This window comes from Etheostoma cragini, chromosome 21, assembly GCF_013103735.1.
Source record: "Etheostoma cragini isolate CJK2018 chromosome 21, CSU_Ecrag_1.0, whole genome shotgun sequence".
Taxonomy (NCBI): Eukaryota; Metazoa; Chordata; class Actinopteri; order Perciformes; family Percidae; genus Etheostoma; species Etheostoma cragini.
In genome coordinates this window covers 12319017-12338992 of record NC_048427.1, presented here as the reverse complement: position 1 = coordinate 12338992, position 19976 = coordinate 12319017, and the positions used below count along the sequence as shown (strand labels likewise).

General features: G+C 42.3%; 2 protein-coding genes across 4 annotated transcripts; one reads left to right on the top strand and one right to left on the bottom strand.

Moving 5' to 3' along the window:
• Window positions 1-167: 167 nt before the first annotated feature.
• Window positions 168-15857, top strand: LOC117936642 (protein KIAA0556). 3 transcript variants are annotated; one of them, XM_034859915.1, is made up of 29 exons: window positions 168-352; window positions 894-1042; window positions 2770-2858; window positions 3117-3292; window positions 3716-3828; window positions 3942-4043; window positions 4196-4345; window positions 4591-4831; window positions 5099-5230; window positions 6153-6304; window positions 6571-6677; window positions 6884-6980; window positions 7090-7299; window positions 7642-7779; window positions 8679-9534; window positions 10040-10807; window positions 10905-11113; window positions 11414-11492; window positions 11582-11759; window positions 11935-12100; window positions 12369-12535; window positions 12632-12696; window positions 13412-13522; window positions 13976-14115; window positions 14199-14300; window positions 14394-14554; window positions 15168-15194; window positions 15528-15613; window positions 15717-15857. In XM_034859915.1, the coding sequence occupies exons 2-29, from the start codon at window positions 1031-1033 to the stop codon at window positions 15773-15775; spliced, it is 4893 nt and encodes a 1630-aa protein (XP_034715806.1). In that variant the 5' UTR covers window positions 168-352; window positions 894-1030; the 3' UTR covers window positions 15776-15857. The 3 variants fall into 3 exon arrangements, with proteins under 3 accessions (XP_034715806.1, XP_034715808.1, XP_034715807.1); XM_034859916.1 differs by having other exon boundaries at window positions 179-352; window positions 930-1042; XM_034859917.1 differs by lacking the exon at window positions 15168-15194 and having other exon boundaries at window positions 169-352.
• A 1675-nt stretch (window positions 15858-17532) lies between these two features.
• LOC117936664 (cytochrome c oxidase subunit 6B1) lies at window positions 17533-19784 on the bottom strand. The gene is made up of 4 exons (XM_034859964.1): window positions 19561-19784; window positions 18788-18901; window positions 18452-18552; window positions 17533-17781 (listed from the first exon to the last, which is right to left on the bottom strand). The coding sequence occupies exons 2-4, from the start codon at window positions 18891-18893 to the stop codon at window positions 17728-17730; spliced, it is 261 nt and encodes an 86-aa protein (XP_034715855.1). The 5' UTR covers window positions 18894-18901; window positions 19561-19784; the 3' UTR covers window positions 17533-17727.
• Between the last annotated feature and the right edge of the window lie 192 nt (window positions 19785-19976).

The following is a 19976-nucleotide window of genomic DNA, read 5'->3' as shown; positions in this document are numbered from 1 at the left end:
GTTGAACTTTTGACTGTTTGGCCATGGAAACGTGTTATTTTACTTCACGGATCTCCTTATTTCTGTGTAATCTTATGCTATGGTGAATGACATACCCGAATACTACTGTCTTCAGGGCCCCAGACGTGTGGTTTTGTAGCGCAGGGCTTTGTGGAGGCTTGTCTCGATGTCGGAGTTGCTGCAGGCGGAGAGCGGACAGGCTGGGGGCGTGTCTGACACTGATGTGGAGCTCCCCATTGGTGGACAGCTATCCTGGTTACCAACCAACACTACTCACTGGGCACATGAGAAAACACACAAAACTCGTCCAATTCAAAGCTAATTGCTAACAAAGTGCTGTTTTAAAGGGACAGTAAGTGATTTTCTAATATCGGTTAGAACCAGAGTAAACGTGTACGATAATATGAGAGCAAAAGACTGTTTTTGTGTCATTTTATGCTGACTAGCTAGATACATGCTAAAGCTAACTAGTTAGCCTCTCAGTTTGTTGTTAGCGTCAATGCTAACTAGGCAGCTTGCTAACGTCTCTGCCTCTAAGCCCAGGAATTAAATTGTGTGAATAACCGTTGACTCGTAAAAGTACTGGACACTGTCAAAAAGCGTTAGCTTGCCGTGTAACGTTATAGTTACCACAGTCAGGAATGTCTAGCGTGTTGGCTAGTAATGCCATACACATCAATCCAGTTAGCAAACGTTACCACACATCTGTCAACTCGTTGCACGCATAACGGTTAACGTCTGAATGTCTTAAATTAGTTTTTGTTATAGTAAAATTGTCAAATTTTGGCATGGAAACAGAGGATATAATGTATAATCTAATTCTCTGGTCGTTCAGCGGGTGGGGTGGTTTTTTAAATGAACTGCATTCAAGGTAATTTAAGTTTATGTCACAGATAACCTTGGGCTTGTCATCTGTGTTCCCTCTGCAGTGGTAATCATCACAACACATATTTCACTTATCTTTGGAGAACCATTGGCCCTCCAAAATATGGGATAGGGTTATGTGAACAGCATAACCTGCAGCCATACGATGCATAACGAGGTGAGCAAAGATCGTTTCATCATCTGCTCTGCCAGAGTTCACACCACTGTCATGTTAACACGAAACACTATCAATAAGCTCTCTAATTTTCCGTGCATTCGCAACAATGCAAATGACATTTTACAGCAGTTTTCTCCCTGTTTCTCTAGTCTCTGTCACTAACAAGTACTCTCTGTTCTTTCTTCAATTTCCTTTCCTCTCTTCTGCTCCTGACATTGACAGATGCTATTGCCTATAGTTGACTTGTGTAAATTAAGTAAGGGCTTTGTGATTTCTTTGCTCGTCTTGCATGTTTATTTATAAAAATGGAATGGCATGATAGCTGACTTTGTTATGCTCCTTCCAATACACACACAAATGTGTCTAATTTACCACTGGCTGAGGGTCAATGCCCATGGTTAGGGACAACATTTCTTAAGACTGAAGTTGGCAGACATCTGCTGACGATGATTTCATTTGAATAAGTCCAGCAATGTCTCAACAAAAACACCACTCTGTTGATATTTTAAATTATGTGAAACTGTAGATGTATTATTATTATTTTTTTTACAATATGCAAGCTGGCTTTTAAACACCATTGATCAGATGTTTATCACTCTCTAGTTGACATTTTAAGTGTTGATTCACATGATAGATTTCTGACATGGATTGTCAATGCTTGTTTGCTTGAAAGGGCGACGCTTCATTTCTACTGTGGATGGGATGGTACGGGACGGCATGTCCCCCCCACTTTTAAAAATCCTGTTTGTGCCCCCGCCCACACACACACACACTTTCAAATTAGTTTGATATCATTTTTCTTTATAAGTTTCTTTGACTGGCCCTAATTTTAAGCAATTAACAAAGTAAGACATCTTTTCTTATGCATAGTTTAGTACTGTCATTATTTATAACATAATTGCTTTATTGCTATATGTTGAGCTCACACACCCAAAAAAAAATGGTAGCACAACCTTTTAAAGAAGAGCATGAATTTGACATGGCATGGATTTATAAAAAGTGTTGGAGTTACTCCTCGGGGATCCTGGCCTATGCTGAGTCGGTAGTTTCCCGCAGTGTGTGTAGATTTTTCAGCAACGCCTTTTGCTGTGATCACCATTTTGCCACTTCATCTCAAAATTGAAAGTCTGCATGCCTTTGATCCTAAAATCATCATCGTTTCAGCGTGTCCAGACAAACTAAATCTTGTTCAGCTACAGCTGAAATTGTCACGATACATATGGTGGGGTTTTCAGCAGAAAAAAATGTTAGGCTGTTCAGTGATGGATGCACCTGGACTCCAACAATGTTAAGGTTTGCAAATGTGTTAAAGTGATGATCAGTTCTTATTAAGGGCCCGCAAGAAAACATTCCCAATTTTTGACATCCCATTTTTAACCCCAGGACCTACACTGACTGAATGTCTTTTGATTCTGTTGCCATTCATGCACCGTTGGTTGAACAGGCCCATTTGGCCCCAAAGACCCTACTATACCACTTAGCAATTTACTTAAATGTGTCTTGTCTAGCTGCTAAGGACTTCGAACATCTTGACACATTGCATGTGCTATATTGATGCATTGTTTATTTAAGACTGGAGGAGCAAGTTGTGCTTAAATTTTGTGATGTGGGTACTTGTGCAACAATGAGTATTGTTTATTGTGACAAATAGCTGATGTAGGCTTTTCTGACTCTGCAATGTGTGTGTGTGTGTGTGCGTGCGCGTGCCTCTGCTGGTGTTCTTTAAGGAGAGTAAGACGTGCCAAGGAGAGAAGCTAGCCTCTGCTGTGGACGACACTCTGGATGAATATTTAATCGCCCTTCAGCACAAAAACAGGTGAAGTATGAGCACAAGCTGCTGGGGAGTGCCAGATTGGATTTCACAGAGGAGATACACAACTCCCCACGACTTTCAATGCTGCCTAAGTGGAGCACTGATTGGTTACTTCCTTTGACATATACAGCACTAAATTAGTGTTTGAAATGTGGGAGAGTGGAGGTTAGAGTAGCTAGAAAACGTGGTGTTCTCCTGTGCTCCCTACATTTTAATCTTAGTCATCTCAAACATTAGATACATCATTTCTTTTCTCCACAGGATCCTAAAGCGCCTTAAAGTTAAAGACCCCAGGGAGATTGAGTTGGAACAGCTTGAGCAAGGTTTTTCCATTTATCTTAATGGAGCCAATGCTGAAGCCGACAGGAAGCTGCCCAAGAGCTCCAACCACAAGTCTGTCACCTCCCCACCTGCTCGGAGGCTGGCATATACAGCAGGTACAGTATGCTGCTGCTGGACAAAAATAAACCTACAGACACTCAAAAGTAAAATGTCTTACATAAGACCTCATTATTTTACGATGATTTCTATGATTTTGAGTATTCTGTCATTTTTACAGTGAAATAGAAGGCTTCACCTCATACTCACATTACACATATTTTTGTTGCTTCTGTCATTTTCAGACCATATGGAACACACAGTAATAGCCACCACTCCTCAGCTTGTAGTTTGCATGGTATGATCCCATGCCCAGTAGCAGTGAATAAATGATAGCGACAGTCATAGCTGGCAGACAGTTTTTTGTTCTTTCTTAATGTACTGTGGACCATCTGCGTAGTGACTGCATGTTCCTTTTCCTCTGAGGCAATAGTCAGCGGCAAGCTGCTCATGTTCCTCTCTGTGCTGTTACTCATTGGCAGATGTCTGTCGAAGCGGCCACCAGTTAAGTGAAAACAGCCATAATCTGGAGCAGACCACTAGCAAGAGGAACCGCACTGCCCCAGGAAAGGTCCAGAGGAAAGAATGGGTGCAGGTAGAGGCTTCTGTTAATTTAACATATTTAATCCTTGATTGTGATGCATCAAAATCAATATTTTCCTGTGAAAGTACACATGTTAAATATTTCCTCTTTTGGCATGTTGCCAGGATTCTGTCAGAATTCGAACAGAGGAAGGACCAAGTTTGCAGATCTCCCCAGAAAAACGCTACTCTGAGGATTTTGAGCCTTCTGAAAGTGGAGACATGGAGGTAGAGTGAAGACATAACAATGCCTACTACAATGTGCGTGGGTGTTTTTTTTTTTTAGGGGAGGGCTATGTGTCAGATGCAGCCGTCTGTACTACTTAGCAGCTCTCCATCTCTGCCATTTCCCTTCTATCCAATCACCACGTTTAATGCAGAGCTCCAGTCCGCGCCCGCCTCGTAGTCCCTGCTCCCCAAGGAACACCTGCAAGGTGTCGCGCTCCTTCAGCTCCAGGCATGAGAGCCAAGGAGGCCAAGCAAATCAGGAGTACAATGAGAAGGTACTTCTCAACCTTGAGGAAGTGAAGGTGAGCAGAAGAAGAAATATCAACACTGTTTTGTTTCATCTTGTCGAGGTGGCGATGTACAGAATCATCCAAGTTTGTTCTGGGTGTTAATGTTTGACATTTTTTCAGGGGTAGCCACACATGTCAAGGGAATTCTTAAAATGTCAACATTCACGTGTGTATGTTTGCGCCTGTGTGTATGTACACTGATGACTGTGTGCAACTGTGCACGCATGCATGCGTAAACGCTGACCTTTTTAAACTAGGTTCTGCGACACAGCCTGGAGGTTAGCATGCGGCGAAGCAACCGCGGCTCGGCAGGAGAGGAGTCGGACGAGGAGTGGGTGGAGGAGCAGATCGAGAGGGAGGAGAGCACTGAGAGTCTGGACGAACTGGGACTGCCTGTCTCGTCCTCCAAGTCCTCCTCCAACCCTCGGCCCAGCAGCTCCCAATGCCGTTTCGACTCAGCTAACCTTGTTGTCCTGGACTTTGGACCCTCAACTAAAGGTATGCTTCAGCATCCACTGTCATTTGTAAATTTGTTATAGATTTTTAGGGCGAGTCTTAATTTGCCCAGAGTGGCTCCTTCTCCTGCTTATCTGCCTCATCAGCACTACATGTACACAAGGAGAATAGGCAAGTACATTAGCTGGCTCTGCACCGATCAAGTTTTGTGTTAGCCTACCCTTGGCCCTTTAATGCCTGTAAACTCACAACATCAAAATGTATTCCTAATATGAAAATGTTCCTGTTTCATTTTCTCTATTTTTCCAGGTCATAAGATTGAACGCTCTCTGTCTGCAAAAAGGAAAGAAAACCCTGACACCTTTATACCTTCCAAGCCCATGTTGGTGAAGAGCAAGACATTAGATATGCCACCTTCCAAAGAGAGCTGGGATGGTCAGAGTAAGTCTTTTAACATTTTTAAATCCAATCATGGTTTAACAAGCTCTTAAATTTAAAGTACAGTATGTGGTACAGTAGTTGGATCTGTTATGGCGTTTTTCCAATACATGGTACCTGATCGACTGTCCGCGACTCTCCTCGCCCATCTTGGTTATCCGTTATGAAAAAAAGTCCATAGTACGTGCCAACAGGTACTTTTTTTAGTACCACCTTTGTCGAGTTTTCAAGTGAGCTGATGCGCTAACAAAAGGTGACATGAAAACCTGCAGACTACTGATTGGTTGGAGAGAATCCTCACTAATCACTGCGTCATCATTGGTAGTGACAAATGGGTGGGCCATTTTGAAATATTTTAGCCAGCTGTGTTTTTTTTTTTTGCTGCTTCCAGCTTCTTTTGAAACAAAATGTGTCTTCTGGCTGGGGCAACAGCTACATGCAGGGAATCAAAAACAACACAGCTTCTACGTTCTGTGTGTATGTTGCGTTAGGTCACGGCAGCTAGATTGTACAACGAACACTTTTGAATATGTGGAATATATCCTGTATCCCATGTGCCATCATCATTACATCTGTGCATCATTTTTCATTTGGGCAGTTTTCATAGTGCAATTTAATAATTTATGTGTAATTTATTGTATAATACAGTTTGCTATATTTTGTACACTTATCCATCTTTGCTCTTATCTTGGCTGTCGCAAACCGCATTTTCCCCACTGTGGGACAAATAAAGGTTTTCTTATCTTATCTTAGTTTCCTGCGGTGTCGCTATGACGACAAGCCACGCTTGCCTCACAAGGCAGTACTAAATTTGCAATGGCAAAAGGAAAACGCGGTTGAGTCAAGCTGGTACTAGCTGTGGGTACGCGCCATAGACAGCATGGTGCGTGATTGTTGTTTGAAAGATGTGTGCTTCTTGCTTAAGGGCCAAGGAGTCGGGTGGAGAGGCCCCTGTCAGCAGCCAGAAAGGCTTCTGTTGAGGAGCGAGACTCAGACGAGACGGCATGCAGGGTCCGCCAGGCCATTCAGCGAGAAAACAACCATGTGCAGAGACCTGAGCTCTTCAACCGCAACACGGTCTGCCTGCCCCACACTGTACATACATATCCCACCCCTACCCACTACTTATTAAAACCTTCTTCTTCACTGTTAACAGTTGTCTCTATGCCACCTAGAGTAACTATTCTATTAGGACCTGACATTTCTTTCCCTGCTCTGCCATATTACTCTACACACTGTTCTGTTGTACAGTCATAACAGAGATTGTGTTATGGGTTTTAATAAACTCTGCCCCTAATAGTTATGTATCTCTGACTCTTCTATTTTGTTTCCTCTTTGTCCAGGGCAGGGGACACCAGATGATAAATGGCTTAGCGCACCACAACAGCCATGACAAGGATGGGAACAGTGTCACCGTGGCCATGCAGAGAATCACGCTTATGGGCCCTGGGTATGCTGACAGAATATGGCACATACATCCTTTAGTGTCAGAACAACAATAATGCTGTTTTATATAACAGAAATGTATAGTGTATACAGCCTCTGATCTTGAAGAATTATTTATCAGCATAGCCACCACAATGCTTAGCCATCCCTCAACATTAACACAAAGGCTAGACAAAGCATCAGAGCTGAGGCTGTCATCCTTCTGTTCAGGCAACAACAGAAACTGCTGCAAGCCTTGGAGAAACTTGAAGCAGGACCCAGCTGCAATATTCCTCAGAGTGTCAAAACCGACTATAGCAAGCAGCCGGTGAGTCAGTAAGACTGTCTCGCTGTTCAGAATGAATAATCGGAACGGTGCTCGGTGTGATGGAAAAGTGTACAGAAGCACTTGTGGATTTTTTATGTTTTCATTGCAGGGAAAGCTGTCCTCGGCTGATGTCACCCCAACATTATATGTTACCATGGAGATCCTGTCAAACTGGGGGAACGCTTTGCACGTTGGGCTCACTGAGTTGCAGTTCTTCTGCCTCAGAAACAAGAAGATGTATGTTTCTCCACATGACCTAGATATCAGGAACGCTGACTACCCCGGGAATCTGGGGGCGCTTGTCAATGGAAAGGTGAAGGTGAGCCTTCATTGTCATCCCATTTGCAAATGATCAAGTAAAGTTCAGTAGACTTTTTCCACAGCTGACAATATATTGGGGCTTGTCATTGTGACTTAGTAGGAAAAGATTAATAATTAATCATTGTGTCTCTGCTCAACGTTATTGCCCCAGTAGGCCATTACAATTAACAAGCATGCACAATAATAGGGATCTGAAGCTTGAACACCTACATGGGATGCAGCCATCATTTTACATCTGTCTGTTTTGTAAAAGGCCGAATACACGGCAGTTCTTGAAATGTGTGAAGTAATTTGTGTATAAACACAATACAGACACGTCTCCATTTTCTTCGGTTTATAGACCACCAAAGAGCGTCACATGTGGACGTGTTTGTTCCACCCTCCCATCCAGCTCTACTTCATCATCAGGAACACGGAGCGTTCCCCAGACTTTGGAATATCTCGCATTAAAATCTGGAACTACAACACAAGCCTCAATGTATGTTTTTTTTTCTTCTAAATGTGTGATAATTATTGTTTATAAGAAGTTGAATTGTCAGATACCATTTGTTCAACACAAGTGCAATCCGTTTCACACATCAATTGATTTACCCCTCTCTCTTATTTTCTCTCTAATCTCTTTTAGGAGATTATTCATTTAGCTGTCTGGAGCACTAGAGCTCATGAATCCATCATGCTTGTGTGTTGTCACTATAATACCGTGGTGTATTGGTGTGGGGAAGTCAGGGAAGTGGTTCTCTTTTAGCATTGGCTGGCTGAGTTGCCAGTCAGACTGTCCAAATGTAGAACAGTGAGAGATTAGCCCCAGGGATTAGTGTTGGGGAAATGTGGGCTTCTGCCTCTCAACCTCATTGCTGTTCATAGAGGGGCACAAAGGCCCCATTGTATCTCTTTCTGTGTTGTATCTAGAGTAACTTGATGTCTTGAACCTGAAAGGTAAGGAGCTGTCGGTGGGGAACAAGTTTGAGCTTTACCTGGGTTTAAAGTAGTTTACTGTCTAGAGGATTGAGCAGATTTGAGTTGGGCTTCAGCCATTTCATCATGGCAGCCATGGCTTTATATCTGTGAGAGCGCTAATTACTGCTAGCTTGGAAAGCTCTTCAAATGAGAAATAGGTAAAAACTATACTTTTTGGGATTGCAGCTTTCATTACGTACTCGCAATATTACATCATATAAAATGCTAAATATTTTCCTGTGATAAAAATGTAACCCCAAATCCTTGCCTTTTGATTCATTTGCATTTTATATCTTTACTTTAATATGTATAATGAATTTTCTGTAGACGTTAGATATTCAAATCTTAAATAATTGGGCATTTTGTAGCTTGTAACCTGCCTGTATATTCAGGTGAATTAAAACTCATTTTCTTTTTCAGGATCTTGACATTGGTGCACGGCACATAAAGCTGTACCTTAACAGCACATTGGTGTTTGAAGGTGAGCTGGAGAAGGGCTGCGGCAACCACGTCTTTGACTACAGCACCACAATTGACCTCCAGGATTTCCAGATTTCGGACTCCTTGTTTTCCAGCCCTGTTTCTTCAGGACACAATCTACGGGGTGCCAGCCCCCAGCGCCATGAGGACAGAAAGGGCGGGGAGGGCAGCAGCACCCAGGACCACCACAGTTGGAATCCGCAGCCATCAGATGCAGGCCAGACTATGATAGCCATGCAGGAAAAACCACATACATTGCTACCACCCATCAGTCCTTCACCAGTGGGGGTTTCCACTCGTCACTCCTCGACACAAAGAAACTCTTTTGACCTGGCTGCTTCAGTGGAGCCCCTCTCTCTCCGGCAGCAGGTGGAGCAGCCTGCAACCATTGAGCAGACGGTCACCACCCAGCCGTCGTCCTCACGGGTGGCCCCCCAGTGGCTGCAGCCCCTGAGCAGAGGAGCTCCAGAGGGCTGCGAAGCCAGCAGGGAGAGGCCCCGATGGCTGGTACCTCAGCACTCTGCAGAGCCCAAATCTCCGTCAGCCTCGTCCTCTTCAATGCTCCAGGAGCTGCCCTGTAACCCAGGCAGAGTGTGTAGGGGGATGGAGAGGACAGTGAACGGGGATCAGTGGAAGGCTGAATCTTTGGACCTAAGCTGCGACTTGCTGGAGGAGCTTGCAGAGCAAGCCCAAGACAGGCCCATCAGCGGACGCAGGAGCTCATTTCGAAACACTGCAGTCATTGCCAAGCAGACAGAAGAGCAGCACTTTCGAGTTACTCCACTTTCAAACACAGGTACAAGTGTCTAAAGTTATGATACCTAAACACAAAGGGACACTATTATATGTGATAAGTTCGCCCTTGTGATTTATTTTGTGCTGTATTTCACCTATTAAGCAATCCCAAGCTCTACAAATTTCTTTCAAATGATTTAAATAAGATTGTGGAAAAGGGACAGATTGTTGGGCTTGGGCTTTGTGTAACAAAGCTGACTGCCGCTTCCATTTAGTCTTGCAATCTCCCAGACTACAAATAAATACACCACTTGATTGAAGGGCCATTTTTGACTTTTGTAGTACACGCAATGGATGTCCCAAAGATACTGTACATGTGTGTTTTTACATCTTTCTATTGCCTTTAAAAATATTTTAAAACGAGGAACTGTTAAATATGATCTTATTTGAAATGGGCTCATTTTTTAAAATGTATATCAAAACAGAGATGAGATGTTTAGTGTATGGCAGTTTACAGTGGTAGGGGCTTGTTAGTAATCATTAGCTAATCTTTGTGTATTTGCCAGAGGAACCGATGCCATTGGTGAACACAAACAGGAGGCAGTGCAGCCCTCTGGCCCAGCTGCACAGCCAACAGGATGACACCCTCAGGGAGTCCTGGGACTCTCTTACTAAGTTCAACCAGTTCCAGCGTGGACGCATCTCCAACATGGGCTTTGAAGGTGACATCTTTGATGAGTTCCTCCAGCGGCAGGGCCGTGGTCCAACCACAGTTCCAGTCAACCCTTCCACAGCACCCAGGAGCCCACATTCCTCCGTCACCACTCAGGGGGCACTGTGTGAAGGCCCTGACGATGATCAATCCATGGAGCGGGAGGACGAGTTTGAGATCCCCGTGCTGCCGCAGGGCCAAAGACTGGTCATAAACATTCTGTCCACCTGGGGCGATCGCCACTATGTGGGCCTCAACGGCCTTGAGGTGTTTAGTTCCAGTGGAGAGCCCCTACAACCTGCTCACATCCTTGCTGACCCTCCAGACATCAACATTCTGCCTGCATACGGCAAAGATCCACGTGTGGTCACCAACTTGATTGATGGCGTTAATCGTACCCAGGACGACATGCATCTTTGGCTAGCACCTTTCACCCCTGGTTGTAGGCACACCATCTTTCTGGACTTTGGAGCTCCCTACCAAGTGGCCATGATCCGTGTGTGGAACTACAACAAGTCACGCATTCACTCCTTCCGAGGGGTGAAGGAGGTGGAAATGCTGCTGGATGGAAGGTGCATCTTCAGGGGCGAGATTGCCAAGGCATCTGGGACACAGTCTAGAGGTAGCTGAACAGAAGAGCCTCACGAGTTTTTAACACTCTTTTATGTGTTGTTATGATCAAGTTTTCCATTTTTTTTCTCACTTTGCTGTCACTTTAGAGTTAGACCAATTCGGTGACACTATCCTGTTCACCACTGATGATGAGATCCTGGAGGCTATGTCTCGTTATGATGAAACCTTTCTCGGTGAAAGTGAGGGTCCCGAGAGCCTGGTGGCTGAGGAGGAGCTGCAGAGACCACGCACCGCTGATGGAGAAGGAGAGGAAAGACCCTTTACACAAGCTGGCTTCCGAGAGGAAGACCTCAAAGTAAGTACAAGTATTTTCAGCAGTGGGTAGAGGTTTTCCAAATGTTTTTTGTATTAACTCCTTTAATGTTAAACGTCCAAGTTATTTAGGCACCTTATTCCCAACTGTGACAGTGACGACTAAACAAAGACGCAGAACATTCAAACCATCTGTAAAAGCAAAAGAACTGAGGATTGTGTAGAAAGCACAGAAAGCACCTTGCTGGTAGCAAAACAGGCTACAAAAGTTAATTACTCATCACACCATAAACAGGGCAGTGTAACACAATTATGGTTTTAATGTGTTCACGTATTGTCTTAGTTGAAACTTCCCCTGAACCCCTCTGTGAGCCAGTCTGAGGAGAACATGAAGCACATTCCTGGGATGTACACTGGAAATTGTGAGTAGATAATCAGCATCCTGTCGTCACATAATCAGTTCTCTGTTTGTCGTTTGGATCCCTACAATAACAATCTCCCTTCACTCCAGGCCTTAGACTAGAGTTGGTTTTGACTTGGGGGGACTCCCACTACATGGGCCTGACAGGATTGGAGGTGGTGGGGAAAGATGGAGAGAGTATACCTTTAGACCTCAGCATGATGGCTGCCTCACCAGGGGACCTCAATGACCTGCCTGAGTACCAATACGACCTGCGCACACTTGATAAGTACGTCTGAAACTATATGCTGAGCATGTTGAAAAACACGAACATTCAACAATTTATTTTTATTTTTTACAGTAGATGTAGTTTTTTCATTTTTTACCAGTTTCCTCACTCTACTTACTGCATATACAGTTGTACTATGTCTGGTGCAGTCTTCAGTGTCTGTTTCATTACTCAGGCTTATAGATGGCCACAACATTACCACTGATGACCAGCACATGTGGCTGATCCCTTTCTCCTATGGAGAGCCCCACATCTTAAACATAACGTTCAACAAGGCCCAGACCATTGCCGGACTCCGTATCTGGAACTACAACAAGTCCCCTGAGGACTCTTACAGAGGGGTGAGACACGTTTCTGTCAGGCCCAACCAGCATTTGCAATGAAGGAGCAGTCGTTAAAAGATGTTACATGTATGCAAGTTATCTTTACATGAGGATAGTACATAGTATACATCAAACAATATAATACTGTGCACTGTGAAACAGCTAAATATGATAAATTACATTGCAGTGTCAGTTGCTTCAGGTGGAGCCAGAGGGCGTGGATTAGTTTTAACATTTCCCATGACAGGTTCTATAAAACATGCACATTTCCACATCGTTGGTTCAGGTGAAGGTGATCCATTTGTTCATGGATGATGTTGCAATCTCCCCATTGGAGGGATTCCTGATCAGGAAAGGACCAGGCAACTGTCACTTTGACTTTGCCCAGGAGATCCTCTTCCTAGACTTTCTCCAGATCCCCACCGCCAACAAGAGTGCAGTGGACTACCACAAGTAGGTGCCAGGCATTTAAGTTGCATATATTTCTATTTCATGAGAAAGTTTGGAACCTTCATTTACTAATCCATAATGTTGTTGTGTCTAATTCAGAGGAAGCTTCAAGAAACAAGAACAGGCCAGCATGGACTATGAAGCTCCCATCATGCCTTGTGGATGTATCCTGAAATGCTTTTTGTTCATTGCCAGTGTGCAATATTGTCAGTTGAATCTTTGGATTTGTTCAAACTGACTGTCCAGACTCTTTATTGCAAAATGAAAATTATTTTTCCATTATTGATTACTGTTAATAATTCCTTGAAAAATGCATTGATTGTTTGGTCTTGAAAATGTCAGTTCATATCAGTAACATGTGGTAATACTTTAATATTCTATATGCAGCCCTGTTTTGTTTTGCACTCACAGCTGGCCCAGTCGTGCTATAATGATTGATTATTATTTTTCTGTTATGCCAAAGGTGGAGGTGCAGCCAGCCTAAATACACCCCCTGTGTTCCATCATTAAGTCATGGCAAATAGAGTTTGCCAAAGATGAAGGCTGTGTCCAATAATCACTCTTTAATTCACTCATTCTCTACTCTCTATTTAATAGACACTCATTACTTTATTCTATAGTGAGCAATAAATTGGGATTTCTGACACAAATAAACCATCGTCAAAGTAGTGTACACTTTCACGGACACTTCTTTTTTGTTTTCCATTACTGGAATTTTTGAGGTAGATAAAGTTCAACCTCAGAATTTAGAAACTCAAACAAAATACTGGATAGTAAATACAGTGCAGTAAATAGAGGATTACTTTGGACACAGCCCAGGCCTGATATATGCTGTACATTGGGTTTCATGTTGCATATTCCTTGACCTTCACCCATCAGTCATCTTTCAGCTGCAGCTGTTAACAACCTGGGGAGACCCGTACTACATCGGCCTCAACGGCCTTGAATTTTATGACCACAACCACGAGAAGATCATTCTCAGTGAAAACAGTATCCTTTCTTTTTCACAAACCAAAACTCTCTTCACCATCTAGAATGTACATAAACATATAATCTTACTTTCACCTTTTTGCAGTTAAGAATTTTGTTCTTGAGTGTTTATCTATAAACATTGAGTTTAGATGGCTAAAAATCACACATGTACGACTTTTTTTGTCGACCTATGAATATTAAAAGCCTACCCTGATACCATGAGATTAAGATAATACCTGCACAGTTTGCAGTTTGCATCATATTATCTATGAAAGATATAGCTTTACTTGTGGGACAGAAGAGGACAACTAGAGGAAGGACACACATTAAAAGTTTTTTTTCAAAGGCCATATATCTGCTACAGAATCAGTCGTAAATGACGACTGACTTCAGCGATAAATTCATTATAGCAGTTGTAGGAGTATTAATGGGTATACATGTGTGTTTGTTCCTCAACATTATTTCCACCAGACATTGCTGCTTTTCCAGACAGTGTGAACGTACTGGACAATGTAAGCGGTGATGTGAGGACTCCAGATAAATTAATAGATGGAGTCAACAGTACCCAAGATGGAAGATGTATGTGGTTAGCCCCGGTGCTCCCTGGACTGGTGAGGATCTGAGACAGAGTGCATTCAGTTAACACACTCCGTTTTCCAGTACATTTGTGTAAGTGTGTATTGTATCCACATAGGTGAACCGTGTGTACGTCATCTTTGATCAGCCAGTGACAGTGTCCATGATCAAACTGTGGAACTACTCAAAGACACCACAAAGGGGAGTGAAAGAGTTTGGGGTAAGCCTCTGTCTGCTGGGAGCTGGGCAATCACTTCTTTTTGAATTTGCACCTCAAGCAGCAATCAGTATGTCTCTCTGTGTGTTTGTACAGCTGCTCGTGGACGACCTCCTGGTGTACAACGGCATCTTGGACTGTGTAAGCCATGTGGCACGAGGCATTCTGCCTACCTGTGATCCAGTGGTGCCCTACCACACCATCCTGTTTACAGACAACGCCTACATTGCACATCGTGAGAGGAACACTGTCATCAGGTACCCTGGATTTTTTAGGGTGTAGCTATATTAATGAGTTCTTTGAGTTCATGGCTGATTGTATGAAAAGTCCAGCACAAAATGGTCATAGACAGATAACCGATTATTAAATAGTATATATCTCTGATGTTCCACATACGGGATTGCTCCGGTGCCGCAAGAAATTCCGCCGGGCACATGTGTTTTTTACCAATTTCCGTTTCCTTCCGCTTTCTTTTTTACTCTGGTGGATTTACGAGGACTATGGTTAACTTCTCCTTAGCTTTACGCTAGGTAAATCCAGACAGCTAACTAGACTATGTCCAATCAGAGTTTCTCTCGCACAACTTATTTGTAGCGGCTTTGTGCGGACCTTATCGCCTATATGCCAATAAACCAGAACATGTTTTCCTTCCATCCCGGAATGCTGTGTGGACCAGCCAGACCCTCCTCCATTCCACAGGGTGTGGATGGTCTGGCAAAGCGAGACTACCCTTTGAATTTTGTGAATCAATTTGACCATTTGATATACAGTCTAAATCAGAAACTGATGGATAAACAAAGAAGGTTAAATTCAAGCCCATTGCCAAGTGGTAAGTTGTTTTAAACACAGATGTGCTCTTCTTCACTTCAGCCCTCGTGGCAGCAGACAACACCAACAGTGAGTAACAGAGCCTGTGAAAGCCCCGTTTTAGCACCTCCCCGTGGTCAATCCCTGTATTGAAGAGTCCCCCAATGCACTCAATTCTTTCTCAGCCATCCTACCACACCCTCCCTACCACATGCTTGATGCCTTAGTCCCTGCTCTCTCTCCTTGGTTCCCTCTCTAGCTCCATCCTTGGTCTTAAGGCCTGGACCCTCTGGCTTCAAGCTTTGTTATCAGTCAGCCCTCCGTTCTGTGTTGTTTCTTTATTCCAGTTTTCCAATTGGCGCAACCAAAATGCTTACATGTACTGTATCTGCTTGTGTCTTCCGTTTTTTCACTGTGTTGCAGTAATTATGTGGAGGACCAGGATGTGAAGATGACCAATGAGAATCAGATAGTCCATCACAACAAGAAGAAACAGACAGCAGACCCGGGTGAGTCACTAGAAAAATCAGTAAAATAACTTGGGTCAAATTTGAATGTGCTAATTCTTAACTAAAAGCTTATTTGTTCCCTTAATCTCTTCCCTTAATGCAGCTCTTCGACCTAAAACCTGCATGACTGATGGCGGGAAACATGGAAAGAGGAGGTATTGACGGACAGATGAACAGACAGACATGGATTCAACGCTCATGCAAAGAGAGCGGAACTGAAAGGGAGGAAGTATGGCTGAATTTTTAACCCCTACTTTTTGGTGGGTGACTTTTGAAAACCTCCCTTACTTTCAACAAAGTCAAGTTTGCAAAGCAAAGATTGAAAGAAGCCATGACTTGAAAGGGCGACTTGAAAGATGGTCTACAATGAACAGAACAGAGCTTGCACAGATAAAAAGGGGTTTGTGCACACACACACACACACACAGACACAGACACAGGATTCCACTTTATGGTTGGATCACTCGTTTTTCCCCACCAGGACACATGTTATATTAAAATACATACTGTATGGTTGCCCCTCCCACAGTGCCAGGATGAACCCGTGAGGCTGCATTTTTATCAGCCCTGTTATTGTGCCTAGTACTAAACACTATATCTGTGGCTGCTACTTGTGACTTCTGTGTTGAATATTAAAATGCTGCTTGTGGCGTGTAAATACTTACAAAAAAAAAAAAAAAAGGCCACATGAATACACTCTCACATCAGGATGTGGCCAGTGGTACAGTTATTAATGAATTGTATCCACTGATGAGCCTAGACGATCAGCTCTTTGCCTGATGGGTTTGAGAACTGACCGACACTCCCGCCAGTACACCAACCCGTCGTAATGCTATGCAGACACTAATTTATATCTATTAATTATTTATATCTGTTGGCTAATATATTTCAAAGCCTAACGGTTTTACTTGGGGAAGTGCTTCCAGGGAGCTTTTCACCTTTGAAAGATTTTTATTGAAGGCTAAAGTGGAAACGCTTGTAGTTGAAAAAAGTACAGTGGTCCTTTTGTACATTTTAACTTGAAGCTGCACAAAGCTTCAGATTCCACATATGGTTATTCAAAATATATATTTGGCTTCACAGAATTAGGTCAGTATATTTTTCTGCTTAGCGCCAGGTAGAAAGAAAAAAAACTTGTTTGCAATCCAAGTGACCTTTATGGAAGTTGCTATATTTGGTAGATTTTATGGACGCAAACAGATCTTGAGCCAGTAAAGCAAGTTTTAGTAATTTGGCTGACAATTAAAAAAACAAAAAGACAATTGCCAGTTTAGATTTTGAGTAGATTCAGTAACAGGCGACTTCTAATATGCAAATACCATAACCTTACCTCAAATTGAGAAGAATAATCTTGAAAAAGGGATTTATCTTTATTTATCTCTACCTTCACTATAACACTTAGTAGTTGGTGTTGTGTTGTTCATTCATTCAATATTTACTGTACTAACTTGTTGCATGGGAAATCAGCTGTTACCATCTTTAAATGTTACTTTTGTTTGAAAGGAGTTTTTACTGCTTTATTGAAAAAAACATGTCATTCTCCTTACATATGACAGGCGTAACCGTAATGAAATGCAGTTTTATGTATTTAATTTCAGCGTGTCCAAAGGCAACAATGGTCAATATTCTGTATCTCAGTCCTGCTTTGTAGGTTGGTAACTATTATTGTGTGTGACATTAGTGTTTAGAAATATTTAATTATTTTTCTAATCTTGACTGAATATGTATATTTGTTGTAGGTTTATTTGAAATAAATAAAAAATGGCAAAATATATTGTCTCTTCCCCCAGTTTTCTAAAAAAAAGGATCATGTCCTGACTAGACTCCATACTGTTTTGAATTAACACAAAGTATCTATTAATACTCACTGGTGGGATGAACAGCTCACCACAGAGGAAACACATTGGGAACATCTGAACTACATAAATATATCCTCAGATACTTTAATGCAGAATCTGCTTTACATTTCATAGTATTTGTAAGGAATGACTATTTAGTTATAGAACATCAGCAGTGGAAAGGTGGTAATGGGGCCACGTGGACTCCCACCACTTATACAAACATTTAGCTGAGAAGATTACATCTTTGCAGTCCAACAGCTTTGGAAATGGCACTCAGATTTTTCCTGGAAAGGTCCCTTCTTCTCTCTGGTCATCCCATTTCTGGATCTAAAGGGACCACATTACACAACTTAGTTCTGTAAAAACATATTTTTTAACACAAAGGTTCAGAAAATGAGTGAAGCCCTTTGTTGGGTTATGAGAATGAGTCAATCTTCGACAGAGCTGTCAGAGCCGTCAAAGGCCAAACACCTGCTATGACATCACTGATTGGGGTGTGACCTAAAGTACAACCGTAATATTACATACAATTGTCTATGTGATTCAGTGTTAATTTAACCAAATTATCAAAGAAAATGACACTACAAGCAATGCTCTATAATGTGTAAAGTATTGAAATAGTCAATTCAGAGGAAATGTAATGATATCTGATGTATAACTTTCCATAATTCTAAAAATGTGGAAGACCTTATAGTTAGGATTTGCTATTAAAAGTCAGTCAAAATAGGCTGGACCTTCTTGCATGTTTATTCGGCTGAGAATTATTTTAAGCATCAATCTCCAGTCTCTTATTTTGGACAAAAACTCGTCAGTTGTTTTGATTCTCAGGACTGAGCAGACTTACAGGAATGCGGGGAACGATAACGTTTTTGACCCAAGTTAAACAAACTCAACCCACACAAGGGAGGGTATATTTACTGCTATTACTATTCAACTTGACTGTCTTTTTAGACAGTGGTTCCTCCCATAGAAAAAAATCCATTTATAAAACATTTACCCAGGATAATGGGCAGAGGGATTTGTAGACCCTCTTGTACCAGTCACATGGGGTGGTGTCCACTCCTTTGGCATCCAGAACTTTCTGGCAGCGATGATAGTCTATTCATAGAGACACAACAACAATGAATATCAAAAAAAGCCCATGGCCTCCATCCAGGGTCATGTCAGTGCCCCTGAAAAAAAATTCAAACTGGATTATCTCCAGCCCACAGGTAAGGTCAACACTCTAAAGACTTTGTTACACATTGATCCACAGGTACAGTAATACATTTTAATATCTACATGGCACAGCATGTGGGGTTTTAATTAGTTGACTGCTTTAGCCTGTACATACCCAGGTAGTTGGACCAGCAGTTCCTGGTCTGGTTCTGGTTAGGGAATCTGGCATCAAAGGGAGCAGTGCGATAGTTCTCAAGTTTGGTCTTAATGTCCTCAGCCATTTTCACCTCTGTCAAGAGAATACCATCAATGGTTACGACTTAAGCTTAAAGACCCATCATGCGTCAAATAAAGACGGACGGACTTAAATGCACCTAACGCTGTAGCCCAGGTGTGTGGACAACCTGAACAGTATGGACAGATGACCACACGCTACGCAGAGGAATCTTTAGGGGAGACGTTCACGCGGCTAGGATGTTTCTAGAAATTTCGAATTTCATAAAACTATAGTAGGCTATAACACAACATATGCGGTCAAACAAGCTTAATAACAGGATAATAATGGTAATGATATTGGCAGGTAGCTTATCAATATCCGTGTTCACTAAGACTAGAAGTATTTCCTCCAAACGCGACCCAGTTTCGATTCCTTGTTCATAAAAACAAGTAATAATCTAATTTAAATTGACCAAGGTATTGATTGATATTACAAAGAAAATGCAGATTTTTGATAATGGATTAAAACCTCTACAACCGCAACTCAAATGAAAGTAATCATTTTCAGAAGAGACGGCTGAGCTTTTCTTGGTAACTTAAATACATAGTATATAAAGATATATAAAATACATGTGGCCACATGCCAGTATGAGAGATAATTATAATTATGATCAAAATGATAATCTATTTTTTTTTTTTAAGAAAAATGAAAGACATGCAAGTATGCGTTACCTTTGTAGCAGTTGCTGGCTCGAGCTCTGAGTGACTTTTATACCTTCCGGTGAAAGTGTACGTTCCTCTGATAAGCACGCGCGCATGTTGCAGCCGTGCCGTGCTATCACACCGATATGGCGGACGCGGGTCACATTGAAACGACAGGCAACACAGCTGTTTAAGTGAAGTGTGTCTACTGAGAGGTAAACGGGATGAATTACACCACAGGTGCAGCTTGGTGTCATTTATATCGTAGATTTACGTTTCTCACACGAATTGTCTCAAGGCAGAAGTAGTCTGTATTCAACAATGTGTGTTAATCATTGATAGAAGGCGTGTGGCTGCACTAAGTAAGTAGCCTATATCAAGTAAAGGTATCGCAGATGGTTTTGTTGGAGCTCTATTAGGGAAAAGCAGCAGCGGTTTTATTGTGT

Excerpts from the sequence above, each read along its gene's own strand:
- LOC117936664 (XM_034859964.1), bottom strand. The coding sequence starts at position 18,893 with ATGGCTGAGGACATTAAGACCAAACTTGAGAACTATCGCACTGCTCCC. Across the intron at positions 18,553-18,787 it reads CTGCTGGTCCAACTACCTGG|ACTATCATCGCTGCCAGAAA; the intron begins GTATGTACAGGC and ends CTCTATGAATAG. Across the intron at positions 17,782-18,451 it reads CCCTCTGCCCATTATCCTGG|ATCCAGAAATGGGATGACCA; the intron begins GTAAATGTTTTA and ends TGGTCCCTTTAG.
- LOC117936642 (XM_034859915.1), top strand. Across the intron at positions 2,859-3,116 it reads GCCCTTCAGCACAAAAACAG|GATCCTAAAGCGCCTTAAAG; the intron begins GTGAAGTATGAG and ends TTTTCTCCACAG. Across the intron at positions 12,101-12,368 it reads CTGAGGACTCTTACAGAGGG|GTGAAGGTGATCCATTTGTT; the intron begins GTGAGACACGTT and ends TCGTTGGTTCAG.